This window comes from Oncorhynchus masou, chromosome 15 (assembly GCF_036934945.1).
Source record: "Oncorhynchus masou masou isolate Uvic2021 chromosome 15, UVic_Omas_1.1, whole genome shotgun sequence".
Lineage (NCBI taxonomy): Eukaryota > Metazoa > Chordata > Actinopteri > Salmoniformes > Salmonidae > Oncorhynchus > Oncorhynchus masou.
Window position 1 is genome coordinate 26,011,344 of NC_088226.1, and position 14,921 is coordinate 26,026,264.

The 14,921-nt window shown below is 42.1% G+C and overlaps 1 protein-coding gene and 1 long non-coding RNA gene across 3 annotated transcripts in view; one reads left to right on the plus strand and one right to left on the minus strand.

Moving 5' to 3' along the window:
* Positions 1–29: 29 nt before the first annotated feature.
* On the minus strand, positions 30–14,514 carry antkmt (adenine nucleotide translocase lysine methyltransferase). 2 transcript variants are annotated; one of them, XM_064988937.1, is made up of 6 exons: positions 14,430–14,514; positions 11,350–11,512; positions 8,433–8,537; positions 4,923–5,063; positions 4,301–4,351; positions 30–4,042 (listed from the first exon to the last, which is right to left on the minus strand). In XM_064988937.1, exons 2-6 carry the CDS (start codon positions 11,509–11,511, stop codon positions 3,836–3,838), a joined length of 666 nt encoding a protein of 221 aa, XP_064845009.1. In that variant the 5' UTR covers position 11,512; positions 14,430–14,514; the 3' UTR covers positions 30–3,835. The 2 variants fall into 2 exon arrangements, with proteins under 2 accessions (XP_064845009.1, XP_064845010.1); XM_064988938.1 differs by lacking the exon at positions 8,433–8,537.
* Positions 13,325–14,921, plus strand: part of LOC135556054 (uncharacterized) — a 102,120-nt gene continuing 100,523 nt past the window's right edge. The window contains exon 1 of the long non-coding RNA XR_010457939.1: positions 13,325–13,407. This is a non-coding gene — a long non-coding RNA (uncharacterized LOC135556054). The remainder of the gene's footprint in view (positions 13,408–14,921) is intronic.

The window sequence follows — 14,921 nt, forward strand, 5'->3', positions numbered from 1 at the left end:
AATCACCGTGGAAATCATAAAAAAACACATATTAGTATTTGTATTTATTAGCGATCCCCATTAGCTTTTGCCAAGGCAGCAGCTACTCTTTCTGAGGTCCAAACACATTAAGGAAATTTTAATACACATGAAACAAAATATAAAACAGTCCATCATAACATTAGTACACCAGTACATATGTATAATACCACCATACAACAATATTACAATGTACATGTGTGTAGAGCGTTTGTGATAGCGCCTGTGTGCATACATATTACAACCTATGTGTTTGCTCCATAACTTGTTACTTCATATGCCTTTATGACCATGATATACAGTGCACTCGGAAAGTATTCAGACCCCTAGACTTTTTTTACATTTTTTGTTACATAACAGCCTTATTATAAAATGTATTTTTTTCTCATCAATCTACAAACAATACTCTACACACAATACCCTACAAAGCAAAAACAGGTTTAGAATATTTTGTAAATGTATTAAAAATAAAAACTGAAATATGACATTTACATAAGTATTCAGACCCTTTACTCAGTACTTTGTTTTAGCACCTTTGGCAGAGATTACAGCCTTGAGTCGTCTTGGGTATGACGCTACAAGCTTGGCACACCTGTACTTGGGGAGTTTATCCCATTCTTCTCTGCAGATCCTCTCAAGCTCTGTCAGGTTGGATGGGGAGCATCGCTACACAGCTATTTTCAGGTCTCCCCAGAAATGTTCGATCGGGTTCAAGTCCGGGCTCCGGATGGGCCACTCATGGACATTCAGAGACTTGTCCAAAAGCTACTCCTGCATTGTCTTGGCTGGTCGTTGTCCTTTTGGAAGGTGAACCTTTGCCCCAGTCCTGAGGTCCTGAGCGCTCTGGAGCAGATTTTCATCAAGGATTTCTGTACTTTGCTCCGTTCATCTTTCCCCTTGGTCCAGACTAGTCTCACAGTCGCTGAAAACCATCCCCACAGCATGATTCTGCCATCACCATGCTTCACCGTAGGGATGGTGCCAGGTTTCCTCCAGATGTGACGCTTGGCATTCAGGTCAAAGAGTTAAATCTTGGTTTCATCAGACCAGATAATCTTGTTTCTCATGGTCTGTGAGTCTTTAGATGCATTTTAGTAAACTCCAAGCAGGCTGTCATGTGCATTTTAATGAGGAGTGGCTCCTATCTGACCACTCTACCATAAAGGCCTGATTGGTGGAGTGCTGCAGGGGTTGTCCTTCTGGAAGGTTCTCCCATCTCCACAGACGAACTCTGGAGTTCTGTCAGAGTGACCATTGGGTTCTTGGTCACCTCCCTGACCAAGGCCCTTCTCCCCGATGGCTCAGTTCTAGGAAGAGTCTCGGGGGTTCCAAACTTATTCTATCTAAGAATGATGGTGGCCACTGTGTTCTTTGGGACCTTCAATGCTGTAGAAATGTTTTGGTACCCTTCCCCAGATCTGTACCTCGACACAATCCTGTCTCAGAGCACTATGGATAATTCCTTTGACCTCATGGCTTGTTTTTTTTCTTTAACATGCACTGTCAACTGTGGGACCTTATAAACTCAGCAAAAAAAGAAATGTCCCTCTTTCAGGACCCTGTCTTTCAAAGATAATTAGTAAAAATCCAAATAACCTCACAGATCTTCATTGTAAAAGGTTTAATCACTGTTTCCCATGCTTGTTCAATGAACCATAATCAATTAATGAACATGCACCTGTGGAACTGTCATTAAGACGTTAACAGCTTACAGACGGTAGGCAATTAAGGTCACAGTTCCAAAAACTTAGGATACTAAAGAAGCCTTTCTCCTGATCTGAAAAACATGAATGTGCCTTATGCATGCTGCAAAGAGGCATGAGGACTGCAAATGTGGCCAGGGCAATAAATTGCAGACCACGTGTAACAACACCTGCACAGGATCGGTACACCCGAACATCACACCTGTGGGCAGGTACAGGATGGCAACAACAACTGCCCAAGTTACACCAGGAACGCACAATCCCTCCATCAGTGCTCAGACTGTCCGCAATATGCTGAGAGAGACTGGACTGAGGACTTGAAGGTCTGTTGGAAGGCAGGTCCTCACCAAACATCACCGGCAACAACAACGCCTAAGGGCACAAATCCACTGCCGCTGGACCAGACAGGACTGGCAAAAAGTTTGTTTTGTTTTGTTTTTTACTAGGCAAGTCAGTTAAGAACAAATTCTAATTTTCAATGACGGCCTAAGAACAGTGGGTTAACTGCCTTGTTCAGGGGCAGAACGACAGGTTTTTACCTTGTCAGCCCGGGGATTCGATCTTGCAACCTTTCGGTTACTAGTCCAATGATCTAACCACTAGGCTACCTGCTGCCCTCTTCACTGACGAGTCATGGTTTTGTCTCACCAGGGGTGATGGTCGGATTCGGGTTTCGAAGGAATTCGAAGGAATGAGCGTTACACCGAGGCCTATACTCTGGAGCGGGATCGATTTGGTGGTGGAGGGTCCGTCATGGTCTGGGGCGGTGTGTCACAGCATTGTCGGATTGAGCTTGTTGTCATTGCAGGAAAACTTCACGCTATGTGTTACAGGGAAGACATCCTCCTCCCTCATGTGGTACCCTTCCTGCAGGCTCATCCTGACATGACCCTCCAGCATGACAATGCCACCAGCCATACTGCTCATTCTGTGTGTGATTTCCTGCAAGACAGGAATGTCAGTGTTCTGCCATGGCCAGCGAAGAGCCCGGATTTCAATCCCATTGAGCAGGTTTGGGCTCTGTTGGAACAGAGAGTGAGGGCTTGGGCCATTCCCCCCAGAAATGTCCAGGAACTTGCAGGTGCCTTAGTGGAAGATTGGGGTAACATCTCACAGCAAATCTGGTACAGTCCTTGAGGAGATGCATTGCAGTACTTAATGCAGCTGGTGGCCACACCAGATACTGACTGTTACTTTTGATTTTGACCCCCCTTTTGTTCAGGGACACATTATTCCATTTATGTTAGTCACATGTCTTTGGAACTTGTTCAGTTTGTCTCAGTTGTTGAATATTGTTATGTTTATACAAATATTTACACATACACATACACATGTTAAGTTTGCTAAAAATAAATGCAGTTGACCATGAGAGGATGTTTCTTTTTTTGCTGAGTTCATTGACGGGTGTGTACCTTTCCAAATCATGTCCAATCAATTGAATTTACCACAGGTCGACTCCAATCAAGATGTAGAAACATCTCAGGGATGATCAATGGACACAAGATGCACCTTTGCTCAATTTCATGTTTCCTAGCAAAGGGACTGAATACTTATGTTTATAAGGTATCTGGTTTTATTTTGAATAAATTTGCTAAAATTTCTAAAACCTGTTTTTGCTTTGTCTTTATGGTATTGTGTATAGATTGAAGAGGACATGGTTTCATTTAATCCATTTTAGAATAAGGCTGTAACGTAACAAATGTGGAAGAGGTATGGTTTTTAAAGATGTCTGGATTGTACCATGTGCTTGGTAGTTTATCTGTTAACAGGTTCATATACTCAGATGGCATCTCACTCCCTGGTCTTTTCTCAATTCCTATTACGAAGAGTTTTGAAATCAACCACACCCCATTTGAAACAGCTGTTGTTTTCAAAAGGCGAGGAGAGGACGGAGGCAAGGAATTGAGAAAATCCAATTGAGAAAAGGTCCCTAACTACCAATTCAACACTGTGAGGAGTGGGTCTCAGTCAGCAACTTGTGTCAACCCATGTAGATGAAAATGTTTTGTCCCTCCTCCTCAGACTACCAATGGTTTCTTCCATCATACAAACATTCATGCTTATGTCTCATGTCTTCCTGGTCCAGACAGTTACTTGGTTCTCTTACTTTCAGTTCACACTGGTGATTTCAACTCTTTCGGTACAGGTAGCACAGCACTCCCTGCTGGCAGTCTTTGGGCCTGCATGGTATAGGCCCAAGCTCTGTCGACACCATCTCCTTCAATCCTGCATGGAGTCCACTCAGTGAAGGGAAACCTACCGGCTACGACCAGGGCGTCATCTGGAAGCTCAGCCTCCATCTTCTCCTGCAATAAAGAGAGCTAGGCAAACACATACACACATATTCATCCAGCTGTCTGTTTTTCAAATCAGTTGGCTAGCAGCTGTCTATTAATTTATAGCTAGCTAACAGATGTTTTTGTTCCAGCTGCCAGATGATATGGGAATTGACCCCTCAACCTCGTCACCAGTGGCGCCATGCTCCAACTTACTGAGCAAATGGTTTGACCGCTATGGCTGAGTATCTGTATCGTCTGCACACATTAATTAATAATGTGTGTCAATGCAAAAAGACTTACCACGCTGGGGGCCAAAAACACAGTAACATTCTTACACTCAGTAAGGTCCACCTGGAATGAGAAATGCAAATATCATCATCCAAAAATCAACGTATCTATTAGCCACATTTTATTTATTTTTATCACCATTTTATTTTTTACAGTGTAAACATGTCCTCTTTGAATGTAACTGAACAAAGCAACACAAACAGTGACCAAAAACAAATAAGAGTAACCAAGAAACTACAGTAAGTAGGGTCCTGTGTTTTTCCTGACCTAATCTGGAAAAACTCTGGGCCCTAACAATAAAGCTTGGTAAAACAACTAGTCGTAACTCTTTGTGGAACTAGCAATAGTGAAAAAGGTATAACATATGTGGATGAGTTTTACCAACAACCAAACATGTGAACTCAATTCAAAACTTAATCAACCCCTAGCCCCTGCCCCCCGGACATGTATGTAGTTTTTAAATAATTGGATTGGTGTAAGCAATATGCTGAAAATTCCAACAAGCCTATCAGAGTGCAAGATTAAGCTATTGGCCATATAGTTTACCTATCTAATCCTCTTAGATCTGAAGTGAAGAAGCTAGCAGTTGGTTTAGGGTTGGGAAAAAGACACATAACATCTGCCTGTTTCACACCTTCCAGAGGTCTTCCTGCCGATACAACACCTTTCCATAATGGCCTGCTCTCCATGCGTGGAAGTTAGCTAGACGAACTAACCAGGGGTTGAGTTCGTATCCTACTGTGGGACCAAAGCCGTGTTTGTGTGCTTCCAGCACCTGAAAAGATAAAAACATGAACTTGGTTCTCAACAAAGGTACCGTTTCTCTCTCTTTCACACATGCACACACCGTACCTTGTGGACACCAAAGCCCTGTTGCAGCTTACAGATTCAGCATACACAGGTACCCATTCCATATCTACAGGGGCACGCCCAAACTTAAAATTAGAGCTGGGCGATATGTTAAATTAATTAGATAAATTTTAATGTACAGTTGAAGTCGGAAGTTTACATACACCTCAGCCAAATACATTTAAACTCCGTTTTTCACAATTCCTGACATTTAATCCAAGTAAAAATTCCCTGTCTTAGGTCAGTTAGGACCACCACTTTATTTTAAGAATGTGAAATGTCAGAATAATAGTAGAGAGAATGATTTATTTCAGCTTTTATTTCTTTCATCACATTCCCAGTGGGTCAGAAGTTAACATACACTCAATTAGTATTTGGTAGCATTGCTTTTAAATTGTTTAACTTGGGTCAAAAATTTTGGGTAGCCTTCCACAAGCTTCCTTTTGAATTAAACAATCATGTATGTTGATGCTAGTATTATGTACAATATTCAATTATGTTTCTATATGATAACAATAGCCTAATATATTTACATGCCATAAACTATGTTTTTTTTTAAATAATTAAATTATTAGCGGGTCTTACGGTTGTGGAAGGCTTATATTTAGCATATTTATAATTTTACTGTTTGAAATTAAGTGTATTTTACCCTTTTATTTTATTTATTTAACCAGGTCGTGTTACGTGTCTCGTCAGAAGGCATGGACCAAAGCGCAGCATGGGAAGTGTTCATGATATTTAATGATCAAAACACCCGAACAAAATAACAAAGTGAAAAACAAACAGTTCTGTAAGGCAAATAAACTATACAGAAAAGAACTACCCACAAAACACAAGTGGGAAAAGGGCTGCCTAAGTATGATTCCCAATCAGAGACAGCTGCCTCTGATTGAGAACCACACTCGGCCAAAAACAAAGAAAAAGAAAACATAGAAATAAAGAAACTAGAATGCCCACCCTAGTCACACCCTGGCCAAACCAAAATAAAGATTAAAAGCCTCTCTATGGCCTGGGAGTGACAGGTAGGCAAGTTGAGAACAAGTTCTCATTTACAATTGTGATCTGGCCAAGGTAAAGCAAAGCAGTTCGACACATATAACAACACAGAGTTACACATGGAGTAAAACAAACATACAGTCAATAATACAGTAGAAAAATAAGTATATATACAATGTGAGCCAATGAGGTGAGATAAGGGAGGTAAAGGCAATAAATAGGCCACGGTGACGAAGTAAATACAATATAGCAATTAAAACACTGGAATGGTAGATTTGACAATAGATGAGGGTGCAAAGGAGCAAAATAAATTAATAAATACAGTAGGGGAAGAGGTAGTTGTTTGGGCTATATATAGATGGGCTATAAACAGTTTCAGTAATCTGTGAGCTGCTCTGACAGCTGGTGCTTAAAGCAATTTCAGAGATTTTTGTAGTTCGTTCCAGTCATTGGCAGCAGAGAACTGGAAGGAGAGGCGACCAAAAGAGGAATTGGCTTTGGGGGTGACAAGTGAGATATACCTGCTGGAACGCATGCTAAGGGTGGGTGTAGCTATGGTGACCAGTGATCAGAGATAAGGCAGGTCTTTACCTAGCAGGACCTGGAGCCAGTGGGTTTGGCGATGAGTATGAAGCGAGGGCCAGCCAACGAGAGCGTACAGGTCGCTGTGGTGGGTAGTATATGGGGCTTTGGTGACAAAACGGATGGCACTGTGATAGACTGCATCCAATTTGTTGAGTAGGGTGTTGGAGGCTATTTTGTAAATGACATCGCCAAAGTCGAGGATCGGTAAGATGGTCAGTTTTACGAGAGTATGTTTGGCAGCATGAGTGAAAGATGCTTTGTTGCGAAATAGGAAGCCAATTCTAGATTTAACTTTGGATTGGAGATGTTTTATGTGAGTCTGGAAGGAGATTTTAGTCTAACCAGACACCTAGGTATTTGTAGTTGTCCACATATTCTAAGTCAGAACCGTCCGAGTAGTGATACTGGACGGGCAGTCAGGTGCAGGCAGCGATCGGATGAAGAGCATACATTTAGTTTTACTTGTATTTAAGAGCAGTTGGAGGCCACGGAAGGAGAGTTGTATGGCATTGACGCTCATCTGTAGGGTTGTTAACACAGTGTCCAAAGAAGGGCCTGAAGTATACAGAATGGTGTCATCTGCGTAGAGGTGGATCAGAGACTCACCAGCAGCAAGAGCGACATCATTGATATATACAGAGAAGAGAGTCAGCCCAAGAATTGAACCCTGTGGCACCCCATAGAGACTGCCAGAGGCCCGGACAACAGGCACTCAGATTTGACACTGAACTCGGAGAAGTAGTTGGTGAACCAGGCGAGGCAATCATTTGAGAAACCAAGGCTGTTGAGTCTGCCGATGAGGATGTGGTGATTGACAGAGTCGAAAGCCTTGGCCAGATCAATGAATACAGCTGCACAGTATTATTTCTTATCGATGGCGGTTAAGATATCATTTAGGACCTTGAGCGTGGCTTTAGGTGTACCCATAACCAGCTCAGAAACTAGATTTGCATAGCGGAGAAGACACGGTGGGACTTCGAAATGGTCGGTGATCTGTTTGTTAACCTGGCTTTTGAAGACCTTAGAAAGGCAGGGTAGGATAGATATAGGTCTTTATCAGTTTGGATCAAGTGTCCCCCCTTTGAAGAGGGGGATGACCGCAGCTGCTTTCCAATCTTTGGGAATCTCAGACGACACGAAAGAGAGGTTGAACAGGCTAGTAATAGGGGTTGCAACTATTTCGGCAGATATTTTTTAGAAAGAAAGGGTCCAGATTGTCTAGTCCGGCTGAATTGTGGGGGTCCAGATTTTGCAGCTCTTTCAGAACATCAGCTGACTGGATTTGGGAGAAGGAGAAATGGGGAAGGCTTGGGCGAGTTGCTGTGGGATGTGCAGTGCTGTTGACCGGGGTAGGGGTGGCCAAGTGGAAAGCATGGCCAGCCGTAGAAAAATGCTTATAGAAATTCTCAATTATAGTGGATTTATCGTGGTGACAGAGTTTCCTATCCTCAGTGCAGTGGGCAGCTGGGAGGAGGTGCTATTATTCTCCATGGACTTTACAATATCCCAGAACTTTTTTGAGTTTGTGTTGCAGGAAGCAAATTTCTGGTTGAAAAAGCCAGCCTTGGCTTTTCTAACTGCCTGTGTATATTGGTTTCTAACTTCCCTTTAATTATACAACAAATCTTATTTAGAGTTGATATATTGTGAATCGGCCATAAGTTTGAAAAATATATATATATGATTTTTAGCCACATCGCTCAGCCCTACTTACAATCCTGCCATCACCGGAGCCCAAGTCCACAAGGTTACCATGTCGACCACTCAGCAGTGCCATCACATTCCGCACTTGTTTCTTGCTGGCGGGGAGATAGGGCACCTGCAGAAAATATCGCAACCCACATCGGTTATCAGAACTAGGAGACAGAAATGTCTTTAACACTTTACTTAAAAGCCTACAGATGCAATGTACTACGATGAGGTTATAATGCATTGTAAGTTGTCATGAGCATGTATAAGGCCCTTATGTCTTATAAAGGCGTCAGCATGCTTCAGTTTGGCTGGCGCCTAGCTGACCTCAGATTGTCGAACCGAACAAAGGTGCTCGCATACTCCCTTAAAATACCTTCACTTGAAAAACAAGAAAAAAGCAGCAATGGTACCGTGTGGCTCAGTTGGTAGAGCATGGCATTTCCAACACCAGAGTTGTGGGTTTGATTCCCACGGGAGACAAGCACGAAAATGCATGCCCTCAGTACTGTAAATTGCTCAGGATAAGAGTGTCTGCTAAATTACTCCAGTCCTTGGGGCCTAATTGGTCTCACATATTTTCCCCAGCCCCAGCAAACACACCTGACTCCAATAATCAACTAATGATGATCTACAGTTTAGAATGCAATCAGTTTGACACCACTCCGGCCCCCCAAGGACTGGAGTTGCTCATCCCCATCTTATAATGATTCTGATTTAATAAAAAAAATAGCAATTGTGAAGAGTACATCCATTTTGTGACTTTTACATTTAATGATAAACCCACAGATTCTCAAAGAATGACTTATTAAAGCCTCATGGGCTCAGTTCAACTGTTGTGCGTACCTCAGCAGAATCCAAAATATACGCTTATTTTACTTTATTGTTTGTAAACAATGTCATTGTAAACAAACCCTGTATAGCGTCATGGTTAAAACTATAATTTTGGTATCATGGATGGTCAGTCCTTGTATCCATAGCTCTGCCTATGAATTTGAGAGTGGTTACTGATTACATTTCTCCAGCCCCATCCCACAGCTGATAACCAAAACAGTGGCGGGTAGCCCTCTTTGTTATTGAACGGAGCTTGCCCATTTAAAAATGTGATATAAAGAAAGGAATAGCATATTATAAGCCCTATTATAAGACATTATAAAGGCTCATATTATAAAGTATTTACCTGGATGCTTTAAAGTGAAGCGTAAACTATAGAGCCGACACAATTCCCCAATCCTCATGACAGAAAGACAAGTCGGATCTACATAATATACAATGAACAAACATATAAAACGCAACATGTAATGAATGTGTTGGTCCCATGTTTCATGAGCTGAAATAAAAGATAGCAGAAATGTTCCATATGCACAAAAAGCTAATTTCTCTCAAATTGTGCACACATTTGTTTACATCCCTGCTAGTGAGCAGCTCTCATTTGAGAAGATAATCCATCCACTTGACAGGTGTGGCATATCAAGAAGCTGATTAAAACAGCATGATCATTACAGAGGCACACCTTGTGCTGGGGACAATAAAAGGCCACGAAAATGTGCAGTTTTGTCACACAACACAATGCCACAGATGTCTCAAGTTGAGAGAGCATGCAATTAGCATGCTGACTGCAGGAATATCCACCAGAGCTGTTGCCAGATAACATTAAAATAAATTTCTCTATCATAAGCCACGTATAGCATCATTTTAGAGAATTTGGCAGTATGTCCAACCAGCCTCAACCGCTGACCACATGTGTGCCATTGTGTGTGCGAGCGGTTTGCTGATCAACGTTGTGAACAGTGCCACATGGTGGCTGTGGGGTTATGGTATGGGCAGGCATAAACTACAGACATCGAACACAATTGCTTTTATCAAATAACAATTTGAATACACAGAGATACCGTGATGAGATCCTGAGGCCCATTGTCATGCCATTCATCTGCTGCCATCACATGTAGACATGATAATGCGCGGTCTCATGTCGCAAGGATCCGTACACAATTCCTGGAAGCTAAAATGTCCCAGGTCTTCCATGACCTTCATACTCACGAGACATGTCACCCATTGAGCTGGCCTGGTCGTGCTGCTGCTCCAGTTTCAACTGTTCTGCCTGCGGCTATGGAACACTGACCTGTTCACCGGACGTGCTACCTTGTCCCAGACCTGCTGTCTTTAACTCTCTAGAGACAGCAGGAGCGGAGAGATACTCTGAATGATCTGCTATGTAAAGCCAACTGACATTTACTCCTGAGGTACTGACCTGTTGCACCCTCTACAACCACTGTGATTATTATTATTGCATCTATGAACATTTGAACATCTTGGCCATATTCTGTTATAATCTCCACCCAGCACAACCAGAAGAGACCTGGCCACCCATCATAGCCTGGTTTCTCTCTAGGTTTCTTCCTCGTTTCCAGCCTTTCTAGGGAGTTTTCCCTAGCCACCGTGCTTCTACACCTGCTTTGCTTGCTGTTTTGGGGTTTTAGGCTGGGTTTCTGTACATCACTTTGTGACATCAGCTGATGTAAGAAGGTACTTTATAAATACATTTGATTGATTGAGCAAGTTTGGGATGCTCTGGATATCCAGTAACTTCGCACAGCTATTGAAGATTAGTGGGACAACATTCCACAGCCCACAATCAACCGCCTGATCAACTCTACGCAAAAGAGATGAGGTATGAGGCAAATGGTGGTCATACCAGATACGGACTGTTTTTTTGATCCACACCCCTGCATTTCTTTTTAAGGTATCTGTCACCAGTCATGTTAAATCCATAGATTAGGGCCTAATGAATTTATTTAACGTGACCGATTTCCTTATATGAATAGTAACTCTGTAAAATCTTTGAAATTGTTATATGTTACATTTATATTTTTGTTCAGTATATTTATATCTGATAATTCTGTAATTGAATTGCACCCCAGTGAAAACAACCCAGGTCTTACCTGTAACCTCAGAGGGACTTTTCGAAATCCCGGCATGAGAACCCCTGCCCACATGGCATAGACAGCTAGCCCTGTGCCAGCAGTTATCTGGACAATTCCCCAAGCACCTAGATGTTTCTCCTTGAACTCTGCAAGAAACTCTTCCGGACTGTCCTCTTCCATACTTGAAATACAAAAAATATATATTTTAGCAATAAAGAAATGTGTTATATTTAAGCAATAAGAACCGGGGGGTGTGGTATATGAACAAAATACAACGGCTAAGGGCTGTTCATAAGCACGAAGCAGTGCGTTGTGCCTGGACACAGCCCTTAGCCATAGTATATTGGCCATATACCACGAACCCCCGAGGTAACTTAATGCTATTATAAACTGGTTACCAACATAATTTGAACAGAAAAAAAACATTGGTTTGTCATACCCGTGGTATAGAGTCTGATATGCCACGGCTTTCAGAATCCCAGAGCCAAACTACCCAGTTTATAATATGTAGTTAGTATAGCCTAGTAGTGTCTAGTCCTGTTGCAGCACATAATCTAATGAGTCTTTTATCAGGGCTATCAATAAACCTGGAATATTGAAAGATGCTAGCTAACAACACATTTTTTTGTTCTGGAAAAACATATAATTGAATGGTGTTATATCTTTGTATGACTTTTACAGGCAGTTTTTTATAGGCTAGTTTATTACAAATGACATTCATAAACTTTCAACATACAGTGCATTCGGAAAGTATTCAGACCCTTGACTTTTTCCACATTTTGTTACGTTACCGCCTTATTCTGAAATGGCAAAAAAAAAAAAATTCCCTCATCAATCTACACACAATACCCCATAATGACAAAGCAAAAAGATGTTTAGAAATTTTAGCTAACTTATATAAAAAAAAGAAGAAATATGACATTCACATTAGTATTCAGACTCTTTACTCAATACTTTGTTCAAGCACCTTTGTAGCGTCAAGGCTGTAATCACTGCCAATCTTGGCACACCTGTATTTGGGAAGTTTCTCCCATTCTTCTCTGCAGAGTATCTCAAGCTCTGTCAGGTTGGATGGGGAGTGTCGCTTCACAGCTATTTTCAGGTCTCCAGAAATATTTGATCGGGTTCAAGTCCGGACCCTGGCTGGGCCACTCTTGGACATTCAGAGTGTTGTCCCGAAGCCACTCCTGCGGTGTCTTGGCTGTGTGCTGAGGGTCATTGTCCTGTTGGAAGGTGAACCTGGGCACTCTGGAGCAGGTTTTCATCAAGAATCTCTCTGTACTTTGCTCCGTTCATCTTTCCCATTGATCCTGACTAGTCTCCCAGTCCCTGACTGAAAAACATCTTTACAGCATGATGCTGCCACCATCATGCTTCACCGTAGGGATGGAATTGGCCAGGTGATGAGCGGTGCCTGGTTTCCTCCAGACGTGACACGAGGCATTCAGGCCAAAGAGTTAATTCTTGGTTTCATTAGAAAAGAGAATCTTGTTTCAAATGGTCAGCGTCCTTTTGATGCGGGTTATCATGTGTCGTTTACCAAGGAGTGGCTCCCATCTGGCCACTCTACCATAAAAGCCTGATTGGTGGAGTGCTTGCAGGGGTTGTCCTTCTGGAAGGTTCTCCTGTCTCCATAGAAAAACTCCGGAGCTCTGTCACCTCCCCGACCAAAGCTTTGGTCACCTCCCCGACCAAGGCCCTTCTCCCGATTGCTCAGTTTGGCCGGGCGGCCAGCTCTAAGAAGAGTCTTGGTGGTTTCTTTCAATTAAGAATTATGGAGGCCACTGTGTTTTTTGGGATCTTCAGTGCTGCAGAAATGTTTTGGTACTCTTCCTCAGATCTGTGTCTCGAAACAATCCTGTCTTAGAGCTCTACGGCAATTCTGTTGACCTCATGACTTGGTTTTTGCTCTGAGATGCACCGTCAACTGTTTGAACTTATATAGACAGGTGTGTGCCTTTTCAAATCATGAGGGTTGAGGGGCTTACGTTGCAAACTTCCCATGCTTGGCTAATCATTTGGACCGAAGACAAATATGGCTGCGAGGATTCCCCCCAAGTGCATAAGGCGATGATGGTAAGTGGACAAGGGTGTGTCTATTATGAGTTTGAAATGCAGCCTATAATGCTCAGAGTAAATCATTGAATTTAGGGGGAAATACCCAACCTATATGCAATAAGATAACTCAGGCAGACATTTCCTAAATTGCGTTATCGGAAGCCCCCATCTGCATACAGTTTTCGGTTTCCAAAACTAGAATCTGAAACGCTTCGAACACACCGACAGCATTATTGCATTTTTGTACACCAGAATTACATTAATGTCCAATGAAACACTGCATTTGCCTTGCAGCATTGTTGCAGAGCGTTCGGTGTAGTGCATATGTTGGATTTACCAAACGTATGTGTAAAACTGTATGCGTGGACGGCTTGACAGAAATGGTAGCAGGTGAATGTTGAACTTTTGTCGCACATATCTAGATGATGCTGCGTCCTATTTTGCGAAAGACACTGTCGGTGTGTTCGACGCGTTTACTATATCATAAAAATGTTTGTTATGATATAGTCAATTGTGACTTTGTGGCTACGGAATCTAGTTGAAACCGTTTATCATCTGCATACGGGCAGATCAAAATCAAGCTTTCGCCCAATCTTTTTCCAAATAATCAATAACAAAAACCTTAAACCAGGAACTACTGCTGCTCATAATCACATTCTGGTCACCGCTAGAAGGGATCCAGTTGTCGTCAAATTAACGTCAGATTTGACTTCTCGTAGCAGATAAGGAGAATTGAGTTCAGGTTAATTAAAGGTTTAGCTAAAATGAGCGTTAATTTGACTAAATCGGGATCCCTTCTAACCATGACCCATAATATTCTCGCGGTTTCATCTCCACGAAAGATGACCGACTGGGCTGATCCAATTGTTTTGATGAGATGATGCATTTCTGAGCTAACCTTTTATTACTTGTTATAACGAACAAGCAATGTGACAAATCGCTTGAGGATTTACGAGGACATACGTTATGCATTAATTTCTCCTAATACGTGATAACATGTAGTTAAGAGAAAATAAAATAACCGAGAAGCAATTACAGACCTGTCAAGCTGCAACCTTGGACGGATCTTACCCTTGACGGACCGGACGAATGAGTCCGTATGCTAATGCGTTGTACCAGTACATAATCTATTGTTGATCTGCGTTCCACTGTACTCAAGGTGGTTTGTATATTGTGTTTAAATATTAACTAAACAAATGCAGTTAGCCTCGATGTTAAGCCTCTTAAAAATGAGTTATTTGGATCTCTTAGTCTTACACATTCTCTCAACTTTTAGGCTTAGAATAAAGGGTTAGGCCACCCAAATAAAAATACATTTTGATTTCTTTACCCTGTAAACACGGGTATTGTCATTCCGCCAAGTCTGTTGCAAAACGTTTCTTGGACAAAAGCAAACGGAATGTGGTGGACAGCAATCGATGTTTTTGTTTCATTTCCCTGGCACCGTTTCCAAATGCTAATGTTTGAGCATTTGTGGCAAGAATCCTATTCAAGTCATACCGATATTAGCATTTTTCGCACATCATGTCCAA

Bases quoted from the DNA above. Each gene is read 5' to 3' on its own strand.
- antkmt (XM_064988937.1), bottom strand. From the start codon at position 11,511: ATGGAAGAGGACAGTCCGGAAGAGTTTCTTGCAGAGTTCAAGGAGAAA. The intron at 5,064-8,432 runs GTAAGTAGGGCT...TTATCTTTTCAG, and splicing joins GCTCCGGTGATGGCAGGATT to GTGCTGGAAGCACACAAACA. The intron at 4,352-4,922 runs GTGTGAAACAGG...TTCTCATTCCAG, and splicing joins GGCAGGAAGACCTCTGGAAG to GTGGACCTTACTGAGTGTAA.